Raw genomic sequence first — 25,003 nt, forward strand, 5'->3', positions numbered from 1 at the left:
TCTATTTCCCACCCTATGCCTTTGTACTATGTGTCCACAACACCTGGAATGCTCTGCCCCATCACCTTTCTCCATCAGTTTCCCTGACTTTCCCAGTTCCCAATGCCAATTCCCTCCTGTCTCAGAGTGCCTTCTATCTACTCTTTGGTGTGTGTGTGTGTATGTCTGTGTCTGTGTCTGTGTGTGTGTGTGTGTGTGTGTGTTTGATTTATTCTTGTGTGTGCATTATACCTACCAAGTTATTTATATGTTGTCTCTTTCCATTAGAAGGTAAGCTCCTTGAGGGTAGAGACTATCTTTTTTACTTTCTTTACATCCTAGCACTTAGCACAGTGCCTGGCAAGTAGACAGTGCTTAATAAATGTTTATTGACTCATTCATTTGCCGGCATATGGAAGATAGATTAGACGTGTTCAAGTTGGTTCCAGAGGGAAGAATGAGGCGGTCAGAGAGATTTAGACCTGAAATAAGGAAAAAATCTCCTATGAGCTACAGTCATCCAAGAGCAGACTGGCTTCCTCCCAAGAGGAAGGGGAAGGAAGGCTGGATAACTACTTGTAGAAGGTGCTATACATGGCATTCTCAGTTAAATATGGGTTAGATTAGATGGTCCCTGAGGTCTTTCCAACTATAAGAATCTAATTCTGCGATTCTAATCAAAGTACACTTTGGTATTAATTTGGAAGTTCTTAAAGAGTTTTTGTCTTTGTTTTTGTTTTTTTGTAGACTTTCTCTACCTCTTCATCCTCTGCATTAGATGTTGGTATATTCACTGCAATAATTTTCATGGCGGACCTTTTAGAAGAGACAACCAAATGTTCCCACAAAATGAGACCTCTTATTTCCTTTGGGTATACAATAAAATCAACTCTCTCAACTCCTTCGTTTACTTCTCCAAAGAAACCCTGAGAATTATCCTTCCATTTAGCTGCCACTTCCTTCTTCCATTTTCATTTGTTGCAATAATGTTGAGATTGATGTGATTTAGTTCCTCCTGATTGGTTGTTGCATATGACAGGCATCTAGACATTCAGAGTAGTAGCAGCCATGCTAAAGTTTATAGATGTTCCAAAAATAGTGTGGTTCTTAGTAGCCCTCGTCCACTTTTCTACCATTAAACACTCAGTTATCCCCACTGTAACAATGAAAGAAGGTGGAGAGGAGGATGCAGAGAACTGAGGACCATTTTGTATCTTGTTTTGTTTCATGGGTTACCACAGACAAAGAATTCACCAGTCTGTGGGACCCATACCTGTAGTCTTTTCATTATGTTAGAAACTACCATTGCTTATGTTCTGTTAGCATAGCCTTCAAGAATCTAGGTTTCTTTCATACCACAATGAAGCTTTAGGGTAGGAATCTGCCTCCCAAAAAAAATGGAAAATCATTTTTAAACTGAGCCCTTGAATTTCCACTGCATTTTATTAGGTCTACCCTTTGGAACAAGCAAAGTCAATTGGTCAATAAGAATTTATTTAGTGCCTACTATACACCAGGGCACTGTGCTAAGAACTGGGGATATAAAGAAAAGCAAAAGATAGTTCCTGCCCTCAAGGGGCTCACAGTCTAATGGGATAGACAACATGCAACAACTGTGTACAAACAAGATATATACAGGATAAATTGGAGACAATCAATAGCACTAGACCTAGAAATGAGTTAGGAAAAGGCTTCTTGTAGAAAGCAGGATTTCAAAAGCAGATTGTGTCTAATCACCTTTTAACTGATGAATTCTAGCCTGTTCCTCTATCTTCTGTTGGATTTTCCCCCTCAGGATCGCAACCCCTACCTTTCTTCTCATTTCAGTTCTCCCTGATGGTCAATGTTTACCTTGGATCAATCCAGTTATAACAGCTTCCCAACCTATTATCTGACAAGATAGGCCTTTGCCCTTAAGTTTAATATGTTTTTCTTACCCCTCTGCTCCTTTCCCCATCCTGGTGCAAGGCAAAGCTTTCATCACATGGAGGGGGAGAAGGAGGGAAAGGAGAGAGATGGAGATGAATCTCTTCTACTGCAGTGCTGATTGCTGCCCTCTGATGGCCACTGAGCCTGTCAAACAACTGTTTGAATTAATTTCTGCTTCTCTCTAAAGCCATCTACAAGACAGTTCCTCCTCTTATGGCCTGGATTCTCATCAACCTGCTTTTCTTCCTCCTCTCCACTTCCTGGTTTTACTGCCTTCTTTCAAGTCCCAGCTAAAATCTGACCTTCTACAGAAAGCCTTTCTCAATTCCCCCCAAATCCAATGCCTTTCCTCAATTGATTATCTCCAAATTATCCTGTACATAGTGTGTTTGTGTATAGTTCTTTACAAATTGTCTCGTCATTAGATTGTGAACTCCTTGAGGGCAGCAACTGTCTCTTGCTTTTCTTTGTATTCCCAGCACTTAGCACAGTGCCTGGCCCATATGAAGAGCTTAATAAATGCTTTTATTTACTGATTCACCAACTGACTAGATGTTTTCCAGTTTAACTACTAGCTTCCTAAAATGTGGTGCCCAGGATAATACTACAGAATTTTGATCAGAGCAGAGTACACAGAAATATCAACTCGTGTTCTGGATACTAAGCATCTATTAATGTAGCCTAAATTCACACGGGTGTTTGGGGCTTTCGTATTGCTTGCAACCCACCCAGATGCCCCATTTTCCCCACAAGAACTGATGTTTAGCCATATCTTTCTTTGTCTTCTCTTTGTGTAATTGGTTTAAAAAACCCAAGTATAAGATTTTATATTAGATTTCTTCATTAGATATAACACATCCTTCTACCCCTTCAAAATTTCTCTGGATCTCAGTTCTGTCAAGCTATTCACTGTGGAACAACTCTAGCTGCTAGGAAGTTCTTTCTTTTATCCAAGAAAAATTTGCACTCATAATTTCTCACTATCACCACCCACAATTGCTACATAGAAGTAGTCAGGAAAAAAAATCTATTTTTTTTTCTACCTGACAGCTCTTCAAGGTTTTGAAGACCTCAAGATCCTGTTAAAGTTGTTAAAGTGACACACAATTAAAACACCTTGTGATCCCTTCCCCAGCCTAAAAACAGATTGTCAGATCTCTGATAAGGAACTTGGACCCAGCCTGGACAGGTGGTTACCAGCAGTAAAGACCATATAGTAGCCCAGCTCAGCAATCTCAGGATCTGTGGCTGCATCTCAGAGAAACAAGGACCTAAAAGATAGTTACTTAGCATCCTCTCCTCACACCTAGTACAGAGTGTTGCTGTCGGAATCCCGTTCTTTGCTCCACCTCCAGGTGATATCCCTAGCTTGCCTTTTAGGAGAGAAAAATTGCTTTGATTATGCAGAAGAGATAGGCTGGACAACAGTGGGGTGAATAAAGATAGAAGCAAAGACAACAGAATTCAGGGTGAACGTAATGGCCAGTGTTAGTTCTAAATGGTTGATTTTGAACAGAAAAGTTCTTTCTTTCTGTGAAAAATGAGGAATTATTAGACCTTAATGTTAAATGTGCTGTCAGTCTTAATTACTCTGTTAACTATTTTTATATAACCAGGTTTTGGTTTTTGTGGGTTTTTTAGTGACAGAACTATGGGAAGAAGAAATGATTGTTCTATCAAAAAAAAAGAAAGAAAAAAGAAAGAAAAGGTGTCTCTATATCTTTATCTACATAAAGAGGGGCCAGATTATAAAAGCTTTGAGTGTCACATGTTACTTAGGCATTCTGCAACAGGCAATGAAATAATTAGAAGTTTTTGATCCAGGGACAGGCAAAATAAAAGTAGGAATTCTTCCAGAGTGGCTATGAGTCTTCCAGTCCATTCACTTAAAAGTGGATTTAGATATAAATATTAGAACTTTAGGAAGGTCCCATCTCCAAAGAACTGAAATTTAGGAAACTATATAACTTGATGTCAAAGATTCCCCATAGGTAATGAGAAAAAGAAACCTCTTGCACCCCAGCAGACACTGTGAGAGAAAGGAGAGAGCACAGAAAGGAACAAGATTGCACCTTGACAAACGGACTTAGTCATTGTTTGCTCTGTACAAATAACCAGTTGTGCTAGTTAATATTCACTGGAAGGTGAGCCTCATCCACCCCTTGCTATAAGTACTTAGGTATTCAAATAACACCCCAGGAAACAAGAGGTTCTGGGTCAGCTTCCTGGTGAGTTTCTGCAGGACACTGGAGAGGGAGCTGTAAGTAATGTATTCCCCTGTAAAAACCTCAGTCTGTGTGGTCTGCAGTAGTGCTGGTGGGCTGGGAGTCCTCAAGCCAGCTTGGGGGGATGGAGTATAGTGGCTGAATTTCAGTTCTTTGAAAGAAAACTAGAACTTCCCAAAGAAAGGGGGAAGAGGAGGGCCTATGTTAATGGACCCTCAGCATGAATGATCATGCCCATGGTTATCTGTGGGTGATCATACTTAGCAGATGTGGCAACCAGCTAATTACACTAGGTTTTAGTGTTTGCCAAGAAGGTCTTGAGGCAGCTTTTTAAAAAGATAACAGACTATTATGAACAACTTGCTTCCATTTAGCAGTCTGACATGAGAAAAGGAACACTGAGCTTGTGGTCAGAAGGTATAGTTCAAGTTTTTGCTTTGGCATTTGCCATGTGCCCTTGGAGCATTCACTTGACCTCTCTGAGGAAGTGTTTCCTTACCTACAAATGGTAATAATAAAAGAGGCACAATATCTCTTATAGCATTGTTATAAAAACTCAAACGAAACAATGAATCACCAACTATGATACACGGATTATCTCACTCAACCTTCACAACAGCCCTGTGAGTTAGGTACTGCAGGCAAGTTGGTTGTTGTTCAGTTGTTTCAGGCATGGCTGACCCTTCATGACCCCATTTGGGGTTTCTTGCCAAAGATACTGGATTTTGTCATTGCCTTCTCCAACTCATTTTACAGATGGGGAAACTGGGGCAAACAGTGACTTGCCCACGGTCACACAGCTAATAAGTGTCTGAGGTTAGATTTAAATTCAAGAAGATAGTCTTCCTGATTCCAGGCCATGTCCTACCCACCGAGCCATGTAGCTGCCCATGGCATTATTAGAGATCTATATTATTGTGATTTCAGTAACATAGGGACCTCCCAGATGAGAAAACCTCTTCCACTAATGTGGGTTGCCAGCTTCTCTACAAAAAATCTTAGAGAGAATCCTGCCTCAAAAACTTACTATTTCTGCAATCACAGGTGAATCAACTTCTCTCAGTCTCAGTTCTTATGTCTATAAAATGGGGACAATAATAATTGTCACTTAGTGTCATGCTCTGAGGTCCCTTCTACAGCTAAGATTCTGTGATTCTGGTTCTGTTAGCTTTAGAGACGAAAGGGATTCAACCTCCTCATTTTCTCTATGAAAGGAGCGGCAGCCCCCATGACTAGAACACAGGTCTCCTGGTTCCAATATTCTTTCCACTACCTTCCTCTATCCTTGAGACAAGTAAGTTGTAGAAACAAGATATTCATGACATACCATTAGATGGAATTGCCCTGATCTATCTTTTCAGATAAAGTAAACAAAACAGGAAAGGTCACCATTACAGTTTCAAAAGCTCAAGAAATATTTCATGGATGGAGTGGGACCTAAGGTAGCATGATTTGGTCTGGCAGAGATAAAAAGAGACCTTTCAGGTAGAGGGTCAATTTCAGTCACTGAATTTACATCTTTTAGGATCAGAAGAGTTTTCAGGGGAATGAATCCAATTCATAATCCTCGCCAACCCCAAGTCCCCAGTATAATATACCAGATAAGTCATCAACCAGTCTGCTTCAAGGCCTCCAGTAGAGGAAACTACTCCTTCCAAAGGCAGCCCATTCCTCTTTTGGATAAGAAAGTTTTTCCATATATATAGACTCTGTGTGACCTATAGAAATACAAACTCAGGCAAACTGGAATTGTAAAGGGCCTGGGAGGTCATTCACTATAACTTTCTCAATTTACAAATGAGGAAACTGAAGCCCAGAGAGGTTAAGTAATTTGTTCAGAGACACAGAGACCTAATCAAAGTCTGATAGTAAGTATCAGAGCCAGCCAGGATTAGAAGGCCAAGCCTTAGGCTCTAATTACGGGGCTCTTTCCACCACACCAAAGTTGTCTTTCTCCTTAACCGACTATTAAAGGTTTCATTCTACTTTTCCAACCTTATTCACACAATTCTCCTTTACTTACTCTAAGTTCAATTAATCAATCAATAATCATGTATCAATTTAGCACCTATTATGTGCCAGGCATTATGCTTAGTGCTGGGGATAGTGGAGAGGATAAACTGCAGTTAGAATCGCATGCGTTCAAATCCTGCTTCAGTCACTTATTAGAGTGACTGAACAAGTGACTTAACCTCAGCCTCAATTTTCTTATTTGCAAAATGATACTGAATTCAGTGACCTCTAAGAATCCTTCTGGCTATAAATCTATGATCCTATCAAATATAGTACAAAAGTAAAACAGTTCCAACACTCAAAGAACTTATTCTCTATTATGACCAAACTGTTGCCTTTTCTTGTCTTCCTTTTCTTGCCTCTATACATTCACACAGCTTGTCCTTCAAACCTAGAACACACCCATTCTTTCAACATCTCTTCTTATCGAAATCCTTCTTTTACTTTAAGGTCTAGCTCAGGTGCTATTTCCCCACCATCCCAGACAAAAGTTATCTTTCCACAAATTTGTCACAGCAATTTGTCTGAGAATTTCTTTCTTTATTGCATTCTACCTTGCATCATTCAATCAATAAACATTTATTGACTTCCTCCTATGGGCCAAGCATAGTGCTAAGTTTGTCATATTAATTTGTGTATTTTCATTACTTTAGCACAGAGTTTCATACAATGTTTATCTATCTATTGCCTCTGTCTATCTTTATCTCTTAACTATTATGGCTCTCTAATCTCTCTCTTTAATCTAATCCAATTTACTTTATCTTCCTACCACTGAAAGCTCCTGAAGAATAAGTAGAGATTTTTAGTTTTGGTTTGGTTTTTTGCATATGTTTTTCCAGTGCTGAGTACAAGGCCTGCATTATAGTATTAACACATTATTTTATTTTATTTTAATAAATTATTTAATACTTAAATATTTTATTTTAATAAATTTAATAAAATGTGACATTGAATTGAATTGAAGTATGATTTCAACTGGGAAGCGAGGTGGCACAGTGTATAGAGAGCCAGGCCTGGAGTCAAAAAGACTCATCTTCCTGAATTCAAATCTGGCCTCAGACACTTACTAGCTATGTGACCCGGGGCAAGTCACTCCCCCCTATTTGCTTCAGTTCCTCTTCTGTAAAATGAGCTGGAGAAGGAAATGGCAAACCACTCTAGTATCTTTGCCAGGAAAACCCCAAATGCGGTCATGAAGAGTTGGACACAAATGAAACAACAAATGGCTTGGTTGGTCAATAGGAAGCAGTAGGGCATTCCTAGCGAGGGGGTGGGAGGGAGATAGATCTAGCTATTTAAATAACACCCCAGGGAAAAGTGTAGAGGCAAGTCTAAGGAAGGTATATTGGGAAAACAGGAAGAAGAGCATCTAAGTGATGTTTATATGCAGTTATTCCAACTGTGTGGCCTTGTTCTCTCTTAGAATGATGACGTTCACTCTGAAATTTTGCCTGATGTTGACTGGGCTATGCAGCCTGGTCCCCAGCCACCTAGCTGAGGAGCTCCAAGCCAGTCAAGACAGTGTACACCCACTCTCTGCCAGTCACAGAATTTCCCCCTATATGGCTGATTTTAGCTTCGATTTGTACAGGCTGCTGGTTTCTAAATCCAACACCACCAACATATTCTTCTCTCCAGTGAGCATCTCCACTGCCTTTACCCTGCTGGCTCTTGGGGCCAAATCAGCCACTCATGATCAGATCCTACAGGGACTGGGATTCAACCTCACTGAGATTTCAGAGAAAGAAATCTTTGAGGGTTTCCAACAGCTTCTCCATACACTCAACCTACCTGGAAATGAGCTTCAACTGACCACAAGCAATGGCCTGTTTATAGATAAAAAACTGGAAGTTGTAGAGAAGTTTTTGGAAGACAGCAAGAAATTCTACACTTCTGATACCTTCTCTATTGATTTTGAAGACAATGAGGCTGCCAAGAAACAGATCAATGACTATGTGGAGAAGGAGACCCAAGGAAAAATAGTAAATTTGATTCAGGACCTTCACTCTAGCGCAGAATTTGTTCTGGTAAATTGCATTTTCTTTAAAGGTAAGATCAGTCCCTGAGACAGTATGGGTTCCAAACTGAATAGGTGGATAGTCAATACCAATGAAATAAAAGTAATTTTTCTAAACTGTGTCACAGTAACAGTTTTCTTAAAGGGAATGGTGATGGAGGAAATATCCTGTTTTATCCTCACAACCATCTCCCAACAGATGTTCAAATGATCATAGAGCAGGACACTAATTGACTGTTTGATCTTAGGCAAGTCATTTAAGTTCTCAGGGCTCCCATTTTATCTGTAAAAAGAAACAACTGGATTTAGAAGATCTCTGAGCTCTCTTCCAGGTCTAACTTTCCATGTTCTAAAGTTTCTTCCAGCTCTAATATTCTATGATCTATGTTGTAATATTTTGTTTTAATGTCCTTTGTAGCACTAATATTCACTGTGGAATATTGGAAAGAATGCTGGACTGAGATATGTGGATAAGCCACATGGCACTTATATGCTGTTTGACTATGGGCAGGCAGCTCACTTAACTTCACTGATGCTTAATTTACAGCTGAGGAACTGGGGTGAGGGGAGGGGTGGTACAGAGATATAGAGTTCTCAAGGATGTCTATGGAGTGACAGTGTTTGCACTGACCAGCTCACAGAGTTACTAGGAGGCCAACACTTTGTAAGCTTTAGCTAAATGTGAACTACTATGATGCTTTACATTCTAGGGCCCCTCCTAGGTCTATGATTCCCATAGACCTACATATGTTGGGCATCTCCTGACATGAATAGAAACTACAATATCTCCATTTGCCAGGCATTGACCACATGTAGTGTCTCATAGAAATAACCTTTGATCAAGAGTGGGTCTCATGCCTGTCATCTGAAGGTCATCCATGCTTCAGGTCTTTGAATTCTCTGCATTCCTTCCAAGGCTTAGGATAGAAATAGAAAGTGGTGACAAAGTATAAAAACCCATTTGGATTTCTAAGCAATTCTTGGAAGGTTTGTGGAATGACTTAAATAACAACTGATCCCTGAAGAGAATTTGGATAAACTGGAAATTTTATTGAGCTTGCACTGGAGGCAAAAGGCAGCTGGATTCCTGGGTCCTAGTGTCCACCCTGACATTTAATTAACAGTGTGCAAGCCACTGTCCATCTCTAGATTTCAGATTCTGATCTATAAAATGAAATAGTTGAAATAGATGATTTCCAAAGTCCTTTCTGGTTCTAATGTTCTACCTTTGCTTGGTGTGGCCACTGGGCAGAAAAATGCACCACCTCTTAAACTCAGTGGGTATGTACAATAGTTACAATGTATTTTAAGTACATTACCCTAATTACTAATTCCTCTCCAAAGTTCTGTGAGGTAGGTAATACAGGTATTATTACCACTATATTACAGATGCAACCAACCTGAGCATCAAAGAGGTAAAGTGCTTTGCCTATGGCCATATGGTTATTTCTTGGCAGAGTCTTGGCAGATCTCAAGTCTTCTACCTCTATGACCAAATTTTCCTTTATATTTTTCCCTCTCTCTATTTCCAGTGAAAGGTCATGGGAAATACTAAGGTAATTTCAGTTGTTTTTCCAGTTATGTCCAACTCTTTATGACCCCATGGGGGGTTTTCTTGGCAAAGAACTGAAATGGCTTGCCATTTCCTTCTCCAGCTCACTTTGCAAATGAGGAAACTGAGGCAAACAGAGTTAAGTGACTTGACCAGGGTCACACAGCTAGTAAGTTAAGTGCCTAAGGCCAGATTTGAATTCATGATGATGAACCTTCCTGACTCCAGGTCCAGCACTCTATCCCCTGCACTACCTAGCTGCCCCTAAACAATAGCTACCTATTACTAAAGTAATAGGAGTACCTAATTTTCCTGCCACTGATTTTTCTATCTTTGCCACCCACACAAATTCACTACCTTATACACATTCTCTTGTTAGGCAAATGGGAGAAACCCTTTGAAGCAGAGCTCACTGAGGAACGTCCCTTCCATGTGAATGCTGAAACAACTGTGCCTGTTCAAACAATGAGCCGCCTAGGCATGTTCCATGTGACTCATGACAATGACCTGGCCTGCTGGGTTGTGACGTTGGACTATCTGGGAAATGCAAGTGCCTTTTTTATACTGCCAGACATAGGGAAGCTAGAACAGGTGGAGAATGCCTTGAACAAAGAGCAGTTTCAGAAATGGTCAAGAAACTTGCATCGCAGGTAAGTCTCTGATTCTGTGCTATCAGCAAATTATTTGTTAAGTCTTAAACTGGACAGTATCAAGGTAATGATAAGGATGTGACAATAATAATTAATAATAATAACAATTCAATGTTCATATTTGCATGGGTCTGTGATCCTACAGGATGTGGGTACTCCCCTCAAAAGTTCAGATAGCTCATCTAAGCCTTATAATCTTGTCCATGTCCTCCCATAAATTCTCCCCAGGGGATCCACCCAACATAGTGGAACCATTCCTGTAGGTCTCAACATTACCGATAGCTACCAATATCCTATCCACAGCTACCACAGGCTATCCATCTTTTACTGAACACAAGGGACTATCTTCTAGGCTACCTTCTACTCTGTTCATCCATCTCTGATGATAAAAAAAAAAAAAGTTTAATAAATCTGCTTTGTTGATCACTTCTCAATTATGAGAAAATTATGGAATTTGTTTACCTGATTTCTTATACTTCAGCATTTTTAGGAGGGAGAAATAAGGTAAGAAGTTTTATTTGCAATTTAATTTGATGCAGTGTGTGTTAATATGTATTCCACTAGAAATATCAGGGAAATTTCCTAAATTTGCTAAAAATTTTACTCGGGGCTTATTTGTGTATGGAATTTATGTTAAATGTTTAAACTCCTCGTCAGCCATAACTGAACTATCTCCATCATCCAGAAACCTGAAATTCTCCCTCTGATCATAGCCTTCAATCTCTTCCTTACTTCACTCATTCTAAACCTCTTCTTCATCCTTACTGTCACTTCTAGTACTTCTGTTGTTTAATTATTTTTTCAGTCATTTCCAACTCTTCATAACCCCTTTTGGAGGTTAGAGTGGTTTGCCATTTCCTTCTCCAGTTCATTTTACAGATGAAGAAACTGAGGCAAACAGGGTTAAGTGACGTGCCCAGGGTCGCACAGCTAGTTAGTGTCTGAGACTGGATTTTAACTCAGAACTTCCTGACTCCAGGCCCAGCACTCTATCCACTTTACCACCTAGCTGCCCCTAGTACCTCTACTCCTCCCCATTCTCCCAATCTATTGCTATTGTTCTTGCTTCATTTTACTCCCTTCAAACTCTTGACCCCTGTGGTTGACAATTGGATGGTACACTCTCCTCTATCCTTGAATTTCTTAACCCTTTGTTGCTTGCAAGAAAAATCTGGACAACTCCCAGCCCTGGGTCACTGTCTTTATCTATGCCCTCCACTTCTATTTGAGTGCTACTAAGAAAATCACACAGGTGGGCTGGCTGGGTTCATTACAAATTTTCGTTATGGGACTGGGGCCATGGTAATTCTTTTATTCTTCCATGCTTGACTATCACACTCTCCACAGAGACTATTCCAGACCTCCTCTTGTCTCCACATCCCACATGTACTACCTCTACTTTCTTTGAAAAAAGGACTTTGCCTCCTACTTTATGGAGAAACTAAGAAACTAAACATGTGCCGTGAATTCCCTCTTATCCCTTATTCCAATTCTCTAAAATCCCTCTAAATCACACCCCATTCTCTCATTCCTTGCTCCAGTCTCTGAAGAACAGGCAGTTCTTCTCTTTGCCAAAGCTAACCCCTACACTTCTGCCCTCAATCACATCTCCTCCTACCCGAAGGTTGTCTCTTTAATCTTTCAATCATTACTTCTTTCTCATATTCAACCTTTCCTTATTATCTACCAGCTCTTTCTCTTCTCTTGGCAAACATGACCATTTTTCCCCAAACGTTAAAAAACAAAAAACCTTAATTTGACCCTTTCATCCTCACAGTCCCACATCACTAGCTGCTTGCTGGGCATTGTCACCTGAATATCTTATTATTATGGTGAACTATCTAAAATGGAACTCATTGTCTTCCTCCTTTAATCCACTCCTCTCAAACTCTCCTATATCTATTGAGGTCACCATCATCCTTCCAGTCACCCAGGTTTCCAACCTGAAATTCATCCTGGGCCCTTCCCTCTCCCTCCATATCCCCCCAATCAATTGCCAGATCTTACTGATTTCTAATTCTGCTATCACATCCTCTCTTGCACCCATTCGCTTTTCTCCACTGACAGAGCCATGACTCTAATCTAGGTTTACACTGACTCTCACCTGGACTGAGACAATTTCCTCCTAAGTAGTTTAACTTCCCTGTTTCAAATTCTTCCAGCCCCACCTCCAATCTATCCTCCACACAGTTTCCAAATTAATACATCTAAAACACAGATCTGACCACATCACTGTCTAATTCAAAAATCATCAATGGTGTCTTATTATTGTCTCTGTAGGTAAAGCATAAACTCTTCATCCAGATATTTAAATCCCCTTAAAATCTCGTGCCCCTCCATTTTTCAAGACTTCCTTTAAATTATTCCCCTTCATGCACTCTCCATTTCAGCCAAATTGGACTATTCCCTCTTTCCTGAATGTAACATGCCATCTCCAGCTCTGAGTCTTTGTAAAGGCTGAATGCTGAACACACTCATTCCTCCTATCTGGGTCCTGCCCATTATAGAAGCAAAGCTTCTGTGACTCCTCCTATGCAAAGGCTTTGTTGAATCCCACTCCCCTCCCCCATTGTATTACTTTGTATTAAGTGATCTGTATCCCCTGGATAGAAATGGTCCTTCCTTAAGGGCAAAAGGTATTTCATTTTTGACTTTGTATCCCAGTGCCTTGCACTTAGAAGAGGCATATATGTATATATGTATGTGTATGTATGCATGTGTGTGTGTGTATGTGTGCATTGTGTACATATTTTGTTATGGAATATGCTGTAGTAATGGTACCTATAGTTAAAAAGGTAGACTATCTTTTCTATGAAGCAATTGTTCCTATGCCAGTGAACCTTCACGTTATGACCAGGTTTTAATGAATCCTTACAAGACAACAATAGTAGTTCTTCATGTTTTGCAAAGTGTTTTAGAAATCTCATTTTATCCTCACAACAAAACTGGAAGGTAGGTGCTATTATTAACCCTGTTTTACAGATGAGGAAACTAAGGTAGATGGCAGTTAAATGACTTGCCCAGAATCACATAGCTAATAGTAATAATAATAACTAGCATTTATATTGGATTTAGTATATGCCAGGCAGTATGCTAAATGCTTTATAATTATTATCTCATTTGATCCCCAAAACAACCCTGCGAGGCAGATGCTATTATTAGAAGTGATTCACCCAGGGTCATACTGAAGAGGTATAGAGGTTTTGGGGTGCTCCTAGATGCACAGAGGCATCCCAAGATCACGACGCAGGCTTGCCTGAAAGAATTCAACCCAAATCTTCTTTCAGCCAGAAAAATAGTTTATTAAAGATAAAGCATATAGGCCAGACTCCCAAGGAACCCAAACATCAGTAACTCTCATAAGGACGAGTGGGCATGAGAAAACCTCAGCCTCTAGGCATGAGAGATTCTCAGCATCTGAATGGGGCTAGGGTGGATCTTAGGCCAGGTGACACCCGGAAGGACAAGCGGGCATGGGACAGTCTCAGCCTTTTGGGCATGAAAAAAACTCAGCATCTTAATAGAGACAAGATGGACTTAATATACAGAAAGACTGTGGGAGGGATCTAGGAGTGGCCAAGTAGTTTGGGGTGACGGGAGGAAGGGCCTAAGGAGGTCTGGATGGCAGTGGCTAGTAAGCTGGGGTGAACAGAACTCCTGGGTCCTGGACTTTGTGGAGCTGAGCTAGGATTAAGGGTGGGAAATGGCTGGGGGCCATAGGGAGGTAAAACAATGGAGGGGAGATTGGGTATAGCCACAATGAAAGGCCAGTTGACACTAAAGTAATTTTGGGTGGCCAGAAGGGAGGGGGTGGTTGAAAATGGGTCTAGGTGAGAATTCCATTTGGAAGGTCTGAGAGATTAAACAGACAATGGGAATAGGTAATGAAGGCAACTGGAAGGTAGAAGTTTGCTTTCAAAGGGAGATAAAGAGAGCTTTCAAAGGGAAATAAAGGCAGTAGACAGACAGGAGCAAGGTTCTCTTTAGGGCTAGGGAGGAAAGGTGCATATCAAAAGGCTAGGCTAAGGCTTTGGAAGGGAGATAGGGTTTTCAACAAATAGAAGCCAAATTCCTTTTGGTGAAAAGGGGCAAAGGGAAAAGGGGCAAAGGTCTTGACTTCTGAAACTGAATGAAACCTCATCAATACAGTCGGTAAGTGTGAGTCCAGATCTGAACTAAGGTTTTCTTGACTCCAAGCCCAGCACTCTATTAGCTGCGCCCCTAACTGCCTCTGCTACAAGTAACACTTTCTAACAAAGAAATCATCCTACAAAGCACATTTCCTGGTGGTAAAATGTTAGTTTATAAATTGTAACTAGAAAACAGGGATGTGTCCTTTAACTTGGACAGTATGGTACTAATATCTACCATCATATTTGACTGTAGTTTTGCTGCCTTATATGTTGGCTTTTTGTATTTTTGGGTTGTTGAATCGTTTCAGTCATGTCTGACCATCTGTGACCCCATTTGGGCTTTGCTTGGCAGAGATACTAGAGTGGTTTGCCATTTTCTTCTCCAGCTCACTTTACAGATGAGGAAACTGAGGCAAACAGAGTTAAGTGATTTGCCCAAGGTCATATAGCTAGTAAGTGTCTAAGGCAGGATTTAAATTCAAGTCTATCCTGATTCCAAGTCCAGATCTCTATCCACTGAGTTCCACCTAACTGCCCTTTATTTATATTACTATAGAACTACATATTGTTCTTTGTCTCTGCTTTCTCTGCTCTGCATAAACTCACAAAAGTCTTCCCATCTTTTTTTCTGAATTCTTCATGTTTGTCATTCTTCATACCATAATTTATAAATCAATCCCCCAATCGCTGGGCTTCCAGCTTTTGTTATGAAAAATGTCACCACAAACATTTTTATACATATGGGTCTTTTTGTCATCAAAACCTCCTCAGAATGTGGTCTCAGTAGTGCTTTCTCTGAGTAAAAAGGTATAAACAATTGAGTAACTTTTTTTGCTGTAGCCTCTCCATGTGTCTCTTCATTGCCTAAGGGGTGACCAGAAATTTGGATTCTTTAGAGAATGTTGTCTTTCATGATTTGCATCCAGATGGTATTAGAATTATTTAGCAGAGTTCCCAAAGGAGGGAAAGGATAGCTCCTCTGTCATATGATCTGCTTGGACTACATCTGGAATGCTTAATTCATCCTGGGTCCCATGTTTTAGAAAGGTCACTGAAGAGGGCAGCAAGGATGATGAGGCTACTTAAAAAAAAAAATACTACACTTTACAATTGATTAAAAGGGATTCAGAATGTTTAGTTAGGAAGAAGAAAAGCCTTCTGGAGGGCTTCATCACTATCTTCAGATCCTTAAAGGACTGCCATGTGAAAGAGACTTGAGACTGATTCTGCTTGGCCCCAGAGGACAGAATGAGGACCAGTGAGTGGAAGATGTTGTACAGATGCAAATTTCACTCAACTATAAGAAAGAACAGTTAGTCAATAAGACAGTTGGTCAATAAGCATTTCTTAAGTACCTACTGTGTGCCAGGCTCTGTGCTAAAAGCTAGGAATACAAATACAAACAAAAGGAAAGACAGCTGTCCTCAAAAACTTACATTCTAATGGTGGAGAAAACATGAAAACAGCTATCTACCAGCAAGATATAGATAAGATAAATTAGAGTTAATCAATAGAAAGAATGTGCTAGAATTAAGGGGTATCAGGAAAAGTTTCATGTAGAAGATGAAAACGTTTGAGATGCCTAAACAAAGACCAGACTTCCTCATGATGTCATGGGATATTGAACTAAAGTACACCTCAGAGATCATCCATTCAACTCAGTTGAAAGAGCTTTTGTTAACCCTCACTATATGCAAGTCACTGAGCTAGGCACTGGGAAGAAAAGAGAGGAAAAAGAAAAGAAAAAGCTCCTGCTTTAAAGGAGATTACATTCAACAGGGCTGGGGGGGAGTTAAGAGAAATATGATTCATACAATTTAAAATCCCTTCATTTTTCACATGAAGAACCAGAGGCCCAGAGAGAGTGATTTCTCTGGTACTAAAAGTATTTAAGCTGAAGTTGGATAACTCAGTTTTCGAGGGCCCAAGGGGGAGATTACTGTCATAGCCAGAAAGGATATATAAATTAAGAGATAATTCTCCTTCTGGGCAATAAGTGATGAATATGATGATATAAAGGACCATGAGAGGACTTGTATGAACTGATGTAAAGTGAGGCAAGTAGAATCAGGATACTATACACAAGAATTACAATAATGTAAATAGAAAAATGAAAAACAAAACATTTTGAACTGAATGGTATGAATTATAATGGCCCTCGAAGAAAAGATATGAGAAGTAGGTACCTCCCCCTCTTCTTTGCAGAGGCCAAGGATGATGGGTGTGAAACACTACAAATAATTTCAGTCTTTTTTGATGTGTTGGCTGGTTTTATCGGACTCTTTTTATCTCTCTTTTTTATTCTTCATTATGGAGATGGTTCCCTGGGAGGGTAAGAGGGAGAACCATATTGGGAACTGTAATATAAAAAACAGAAACTACCAATAAATATTTATTTTAAAAAGAAACAATACTGAAACATTCTTATGTAATCTCGTTTCAACATTTTATTTTATTATTTATTATTTAATTTATTTATATTTATATATGTTTATCATACATAATTTTATTTATTTTAAACAGTGATTATTTTCTCTTTTATCTTCCTTTATCAATAGGGCAATTACTTTATATCTTCCAAAAGTTTCCATCTCAGGAAGCTACGATCTGAAGGTTCTAAAAGATCTGGGCATTACAGATGTATTTGAAAACAGCGCAGATCTCTCTGGAATCACAAAGCAAGAAAAGCTTAAGCTTTCCCAGGTAAGTCTGAGAATGCTAAGTATTGTCTTTGTTTTAAATTCTCTCAAATGTTACTAGTGTGATAACAGCAAGAAGAATTCACATTTGCATTTTGCTCTAAGATTGAAAAGCATTTCTTTTATAATAATCCTAGAAGCTAGGCAGGGTAAGGACTATTTTCCCTATTTTACAGATGAGAAACTGAGGTTCAGAGATGTAAGGTGCCATCATTAGTTTGAATAGAGAAATGAATCAAAAGATTATTTAACTGAACTGACCAAATTGAACTGGCTATTTTGGCATTTTAGGGGCAGTGTCTATGACTCAATCATTGTGGGGGATTGAGGGGGGAGTGTTGGCCAACTCATCTGTCAACTTCTTGAAGCAAATAAATATAATAACTTTGTATATGAGAAGGATAAAGACTTAGGAATTTGGGATAAGAATTCACTATTTCATAAAAATTTGTTGGGAAAACTGGAAAGTAGTCAGGCAGAAATTGGGCATAGACCAATATCTTATACTTTTTATCAAGATGAGGTCAAAATGAATACATGACTTAGATATAAAGAGAAAGATTACAAGAAAATTAGAAGAACATGGAACATATTACTTATCAGACTTATGGATAGACAAACAATAAATAAACAATAAATCTTCTCTATGAAATTTTCTCTGATCTAGCCAGCCAGAATTAAATGTCCCTAACTGTGAAATCTCATAGCCCTTTGCTGGTACTTCCTCTTATCATCCTCTACCTGATATTCTAGCCATCTAGATTATAATTTCTCTGAGGCGAGGACTATGTTTTATTCATCTTGAATCCTCCTTAATGGCCCAGCATTGGGTCATGCAGTCAAGAAACATGTGTTGAATTGAATTAATCAGGTAAATTTCAACAACAAGATATTTTGTGTTTTTTCAAAACAACTTACTATCCAGCCCCCACCCTATCAAATTAATGTCCTTTCTAGGTCTTCCCTAAGAACTGGGGATGTGATGATGTCTGGGAATTCCTACCACTCTTTCCTTTGTCCCTGAGCTGTGCTGCTCCTTTTTCTTCTAGGCTCTGCACAAGGCTGTTTTGAACATCGATGAGAAAGGAACTGAGGCTTCAGGGGCCACTTTCTTGGAAGCGATACCTATGTCCATTCCCCCTACCGTTGACTTCAACAGGCCTTTTATAATTGCCGTTTATGAAACAAAAACAAAGAGCACACTTTTCTTGGGGAAAGTTGTGAATCCTTCTGGAAATTAACTTCAGCAGTCTCAGCCCCCAAGATCTCATTGTTCGCTCCTCTACTGCAGAATAAAGCGGCAGCATCCTGCTGGCACCTGTACTCTCAGTGCAGATTCTCAATATACTCCATACCAATTAATTTTAATGATTCATAGGGATGTCTACAAATCATTAAGGCAAGTGGGAAGACAACTACAATTATAAACATGGGATATAAAAGCTCTAAGAGAATTTAGACCTTAGCAATTTAGAGCTAAAAGGACCCTAAGAATATGAAATGATGATGCTATAGGGGACCTTAGAACACAGACTTTTATGGCCTAGAAATAGATTGAAATGGATTCAGTCTTCTACTCTCAATAATTGTCTGTACCATGTCCCATACAGATTTCCCCTGGGTCTATCAGAATTTAATTGATTTTTGCCCAATCCAGGGGATCCCTTGGGAACATCAGAATATAGTTCATGTATAGACCTCTGTGAAAAAAAAGTAAAAGTTGCCTGATTTCAATGGGGCTTATCTATCTTTGTAATCCACTCAGTGGCTTAGTAATAAACTCTCTATATAGTAAGCAGTCAAAAAATGTGCACTTAATTGAATTGATCAAGTCAAAGCAACAATCATTTATTAAGCATCTATTACGTACCGGACACTGTGCCAAGAGATAAAGATATATAGAAAGGCCAAAAATAATCTCTGGCCTTCAAAGAGCTCAAATCTAAAGGAGAGAAAATATGCAAATAACCAAGAACAAACAAAATATATACAAGATGAGTTACAGATAATCAGAGGAAAGGCACTTACTTGCATGAAGGGGAATGAGGAAAGGCATCTTAAGAAGGTAGGATTTTAGTTGAGATTCCAAAGAAGCCAAGGGAAGCCAGAAATGAGAAGGGAAAGCATTACAGGTATAGGAAATAGTGGGTGAAAATGATCTAAAAATTCCAACAACAAATAACAAAATCTTTTTTTTATTTTTATCTACAAACTAATAGCATTAATTTCCTAGGCTGATACCTCAAAACCTTCCTTTATGACCAGGACTATGAAAGTAACCAGAGATTTTACCTAAAGAGGCTCAGTGTATCTGCAGGCTTGGCCCACATAGTTGTGGATTAATACTAAAGGCAAATCTACCTGGGACACAGGTTGATGTTGGCAGAGCATTGGCCATGCAATAAGGATGTGGAACAGAACAAGGGGAACAGAACAAGGAGCAAAGTGATAGGAGTAGCTTCCTCTGAGAGGGCCAGAGTCTGCCAGCTTCAAATACAGGAAGAGACAAGATTGCCAAATCTGAAATCCACAGAAAATTCATGTTTTGTTTTGCTTTTTTTCTCACTGGGAGTTTGTTGAATCAGAGGAGGAACAAAAAGGATGGCAGGAAGCGCATAATAGATTTGTTATACTGTCATGAGATACATTGTTCATCCTTCCTTTTCAAAGAGGGCCAGTGACATCACAAGGTTCATACCTTGACTTGGATTGGTTTTAAGTGAGACAGTCAGTAGCCTCACTCTCTTTTCCAGAGTCACTGCCGTTCAGTGACAAGACAAAAGTTGTAAGGAACCTTAAAAATGATCCCTAAGATCCCTTTCTCAGAGCACCTCATTTTGTAAATGAGGAAATTAAGGCCCACAGAGGTAAGTAAATGAACAAAAGGATGAAAAAAACATTTATTAAGTGCTTACTCTGTGCCAACCACTGTGATGCTCCAGAAATACAAAAATACAAAATAATAAAAGCACTGTTTAAATCAAGGCAGTCCCTACCCTCAAGGAGCCTACATTCTAACAAAGGGGAAGCCAATAAATATAGGGCAATAGTGGGCAGGAAGGAGGAGGAGTTTTTTTGGTCTGGGAAGTCACAGGGATGGTAAATGGAGTCATAAGGGAGTTGATTGCCTCATCTTTTCCTTGAGTGGAAGTATTGATTTGATTATTTACCCAGAGGTAAAGGTGAAGGAGGTAGGAGGGAGGAGAGGAGATGTGTGAGGTGGTATATCAAAAAGATGCCTAGAACTCAGGGTACGAGCTGGAGGGACAGTTGGGAAGGAGAGGCTGAAACAAGAAAGTATAGAATGAAGATGACCAGAGAGCAGCAACTTACCCAGGGTTACACTAGTAATAGCAGGTCTAGGATTCCAACACGGGTCCCCTAACTCCAAATCCAGTCCCCTTTCTACTTTACCACAATCAACAAAACCATGAAAGTAAAGTGCCACACAACCCAGTGCAGGGTCAAGAAGGTAAGGGTTGACCACAGTGTCAAAGGATGCAGAAAGTTCAAAGAGGGTGACAATGAAAAAAAAAGCAATCGGATTTAGCAGTAAAGAAGTCATTACTAACCTCACAGACAGTTGTTTCAGTAAAATGATAAAGAAGGAAATAGATTGCAGGGGATTGAGGAGTGGTGAGATAATGGAGGAAGTTACTACAGACCAGGGGTGGGGAACCTGTGGCCTTAAGGCCACATGTGGCCTTCTAGGTCCATAAGTGTAGCTTTTTGACTGAATTCAAATTTTATGGAACAAATCCTTTCATTTTTATTAATACAATTTTGTTCATCTTTTATATTTTTATTTTATTTGATTACAGCTAAATATTAATGCGACCTTCCAACATGAAAAGGCATCTGCTATAGACCATTCTACAGCTAGGAGTCAGGAAGACCTGAGTTCAAATTCAACTCAGACTCTTACTAGATGTGTGACCCTGGTCAAGTCATTTAATCTCTGTCTACCTCAGTTTCTTCAACTGTAAAATGGCGATAATAATAGCACCTACCTCTCAGGGTTGTCATGAGATAATATTTGTAAAGTGCTTAGCACAGTGCCTGGCACACAGTAGATGTTATAAAAATGCTAGCTATTATTATTACTTCCAAATAGCCCTCAGGCTAATAACTGTTGAAAAAGGGAAAATTTGACTAGTGTGTCATGAATTGTTCTTAATGAAGTAGTTCCAGGATCACCACTTTTCTCTCTAAGACTTGTTCCCCAACCTATTCCAAGGACCTGGAAAATCCTTTACCAATCTGACTTCTCAGGACGTTCTGATCACCTGCTAGAATCTTAGCTAGGATCTTAAGGTCCAAGAAAGCTACAGGACAGATAATGCCCCCATGAAAAAGACCCAAAAGTCCTTATGTGAAGTCACATCATTTTAGAGTCATAAGGTATTTAGAAATTATCTGTGCAGGAATCTTTTAGACAATAATCCACTTGAAGACAGGAATGAGAAATTCACTCATTTTCATGTTTATGCCATTTTGGGAGAGCTCTAATTGATAGGAACTGTTCTTATGTTGGCCTCAGTCTCCCATTCTTGATCCTCCACTCATTTCTGCTAGTTCTGCCCTTTGATGTCAAACACAACAGGTCTGACCCTCTTCCATACTTCATTCTAAAAATAATAGAAGACAACTAGGATGCACTGCCCCCACCCCCGTTAAATCTTCTCTTCTCCAGGTTGAAAACTCCTAGTTCCTTTATCTAAAAAAGAACAACATATGGTCCTCAATACCCTAGTCATCTCAATCACATGCCTTTGGACAATCCAATTCACTAAATATTTTCCAAGTATTTATAACGTGCAAAGAGGCAGCATGACACTATAGTTAGAGTGCAGGGCTAGGAGTTGGGAAGAAATAGATTCCAATCCCACCTGTGACACTTCCTAGTTATATGGCAGGTCACAATGAAATTCTCTAGGTCTTTTCTACTAAATCATTGGCATGTTGCAATCTATAATGATGAACAGACATTCCACACTGGGAGTTTCCCATGCTTTCAAAATCATAAATACTCTATGATTTGATGATTCTAATAATAATAATAGCTAGTATTTACATAGTATGTTAAGATTTGTAAAGCACTATAAACAATACAAATATCCCATTTGATCCTCATATAAATTCTATAACTGTTATTATCCCCATTTTACAGGTCAGGAAACTGAGGTGAAGAGAAGTTAAATGACTTGCCAAGGGTCACACAGCTAGTATCTGAGGCAGAATTCAAACTCAGGTCTTCTTTACTCTAAGTCCTGCTCACTATGTATAATGTACCACCTTGTTGCCCCTATTTGAACATGAGGTTACAAACAGATATGTGCCACAGACCCTGCTTTCAAGAATCACATAACGTAATAAGGGGGGTATCAACACATGCATAAATAACTAGTATACAAGAAAGCATGAGAACAGATAAGGAAAATGCAGAGATTCAGGCAAAATACTATGATAAATCAGTCAATAGAAAGGTACCTTTCAGTATGTTGGGGAGAGGTTAGGGAAGTCACCATGAAGGAGTTGGCACCTCAACTAAATTGAATGGAGAGACTTAACAGGTGGAGATAGTGATAAGAAGAGTGCATTCCCATCCTGGGAAACATCATGAGCAAAAGCATGGAGAACGGACAGGGCAGAAAAAAAAAAGAATAGAGAGTAAACCAAATTGGGCTGGAATATGAAATGAAGAAGTATACAATACAGCCTGGAAAGATAGGTCGGATCTTAACTTTGGAGAGACTGGAATCTTAGTAATTTGGAGTTTATGACTTTATTTGGAAGGCAATAAGAGCCACAGAAAGTTAGTAAGTACAGAAGTGACATGACCAGAGCAACGACTTAGGAAATTGTCTTAGAAAGTATTATAAGTGAATAATTAGGGAAAGAGAAAGAGATTGGAGATAGGAATATCAATAGGAGGTTATTACAATATTCTGGTTGAGAAGAAATTAGAAACTGAGCTAGGAAGCTTATACCAAGAGTGGAAAAGAAGGAAAGGGTTTCATAGCTCTTGCAAAGGTAAAATCAACAAAATTTGGTAATTTATTGGATTATAGGGTGAGGGAAAGAGAAGAGTCAAAGAGTCAAACCCTGTGGTTAATAATGTAGATATGGCAGAGGGAAGGGGGAGGACACCATGAAAGTCAAGGAAAGGGGCAGATGTAGTCAGTGGCAATATTAATTTTTTATTTGGATGTGTTGAATTTGAGGCACCAGTGAACATGTGGTTGGAAATATTCAACAAGCAGCTAGAAAGATGGAATTAAAACTCTGAGACAAGATTTGACCAGGAGATAAATGTTTGGGAGTTATTTGAATAAAGATGATAACTAAAGATAGATGAAATCATCTAGGAAGCAAATGTAAATGGGGAAAAAACAGAATAAGGCCAAGGAGAGGAACTTGGAAAGCACACAGGTTTAAGGAACAAGAGAATGAAGCCAAAGGAGAAAACCCAGAAAGTTCACAGGATAAAGGGTTGGGCAGCAGTTTTGGATGATCATGTCAGCAAAAGGTGAGAATAGAGGGACATAGAGAGGGCTCTATATAGGAAAAGTGGCAGAGACTTTACCCCATAACTAGCCAAGGTAAGGAGCAAGTACTTAAATAAGTTTTGCCCTGCCTTTCATGTTGATGTTCCCACTCTAGTCAAACAAGACCTCTTTCTTGAGACAATCACAGCACAGTTTGCGGGGGAATGTAGATGTGGTAAGGCTCCAAGAAACAGCCAATCAGGAAAGACTTCTAGGAAGGCAGTTGAATGAGTAGTCCCATCTGAGCTCAATTTCCTTTCATCACTTCAAAACGTCAAAAACTGTGCCGAATAAAGTAAAAGATGAAAAATAGTGAATAAATTCTACTAGGGAGAACACCACCACTAGAAAAGATCCCAAAATATTCATAGTACTATGACATTTAAAAAAGTCAAGAGACATAGAATATGGGCAATTTAATCATTTTATTAATAATGCTAGCATTTTAATAAGAGGTCAGCAGCACTCTTGAATGCCAAAGACCATCATGGCGGCAGGCTCAAGGCTTATCTGCCCTTGGAAAAGTGGATATTCCAGAGGGTGGCAATCAACTCTGATTGACTGGTTAACAAGTAGTGAGAGAAAATGAATATTATAATGAGGGGCTGGACCTATTCTAATGAACTTTAATTATGTCATTTACTTCTAAATTATCCCCAACTTTGAGCAATCTAATTAAAGAATTCATTCTCATCAGAACCTGTACAAATCACAATGGGCTCCCCCACCTTAAATTAAATTCCTTGTAAGGTTGGATGGGGTCTGACCACAACTGAAGAGAAAGTTAATTCACACTTCAGAGACTGAATTTTGAAATGAGGATTTTAGAAAAATGGGAGAACTCTGGATCTCCCCAAATCATTGGTTATTAATAATCGTTTCTCTCAGTACTGTTTCTTATAGTAGCAAAAAAAGAAAAGAAAAGAAATAAATAAATTAGATATCCACAAATTGGGAAATAAACAAATTGTATAACATTAATGTGATAGAATATTACTGACCCAAAAGAAATGACAGATTTAAAGAAGTAAAAGAAATGTGGGAATCCTTAGATGAAGTAAAAGTGAAGTAAGCAGAACCAGGAAAACAATATACACAATGACAATGATAAAGCAGAAAGAGCAACAAAATGAACCTGAAAACTGTATAATTATTAATGACCAATCTTGAACTTAGAAAAGAAATGAGAAAAAGCACTTTTTTTCCTTCACTGCCAAGGTAGAGGACTATATGGGGAGAGGGGTGGCAAGGGCGGGAA

At 39.2% G+C, this 25,003-nt stretch overlaps 1 protein-coding gene across 1 annotated transcript; it reads left to right on the forward strand.

The window, feature by feature from the left end:
- Positions 1-4,065: 4,065 nt before the first annotated feature.
- LOC114039029 (alpha-1-antiproteinase-like) lies at positions 4,066-18,992 on the forward strand. Its single transcript, XM_027856618.1, has 5 exons — positions 4,066-4,168; positions 7,570-8,195; positions 10,095-10,365; positions 17,057-17,201; positions 18,247-18,992. Exons 2-5 carry the CDS (start codon positions 7,571-7,573, stop codon positions 18,436-18,438), a joined length of 1,233 nt encoding a protein of 410 aa, XP_027712419.1. The 5' UTR covers positions 4,066-4,168; position 7,570; the 3' UTR covers positions 18,439-18,992.
- The last annotated feature ends 6,011 nt before the right edge of the window (positions 18,993-25,003 follow it).

The sequence above is a fragment of the Vombatus ursinus genome, unplaced genomic scaffold (genome assembly GCF_900497805.2).
Source record: "Vombatus ursinus unplaced genomic scaffold, bare-nosed wombat genome assembly UNPS02011572.1, whole genome shotgun sequence".
Classification (NCBI taxonomy): Eukaryota; Metazoa; Chordata; class Mammalia; order Diprotodontia; family Vombatidae; genus Vombatus; species Vombatus ursinus.

Bases quoted from the DNA above. Each gene is read 5' to 3' on its own strand.
- LOC114039029 (XM_027856618.1), top strand. From the start codon at position 7,571: ATGATGACGTTCACTCTGAAATTTTGCCTGATGTTGACTGGGCTATGC. The intron at 10,366-17,056 runs GTAAGTCTCTGA...CTTTATCAATAG, and splicing joins TCAAGAAACTTGCATCGCAG to GGCAATTACTTTATATCTTC. The intron at 17,202-18,246 runs GTAAGTCTGAGA...TTTTTCTTCTAG, and splicing joins AAAAGCTTAAGCTTTCCCAG to GCTCTGCACAAGGCTGTTTT.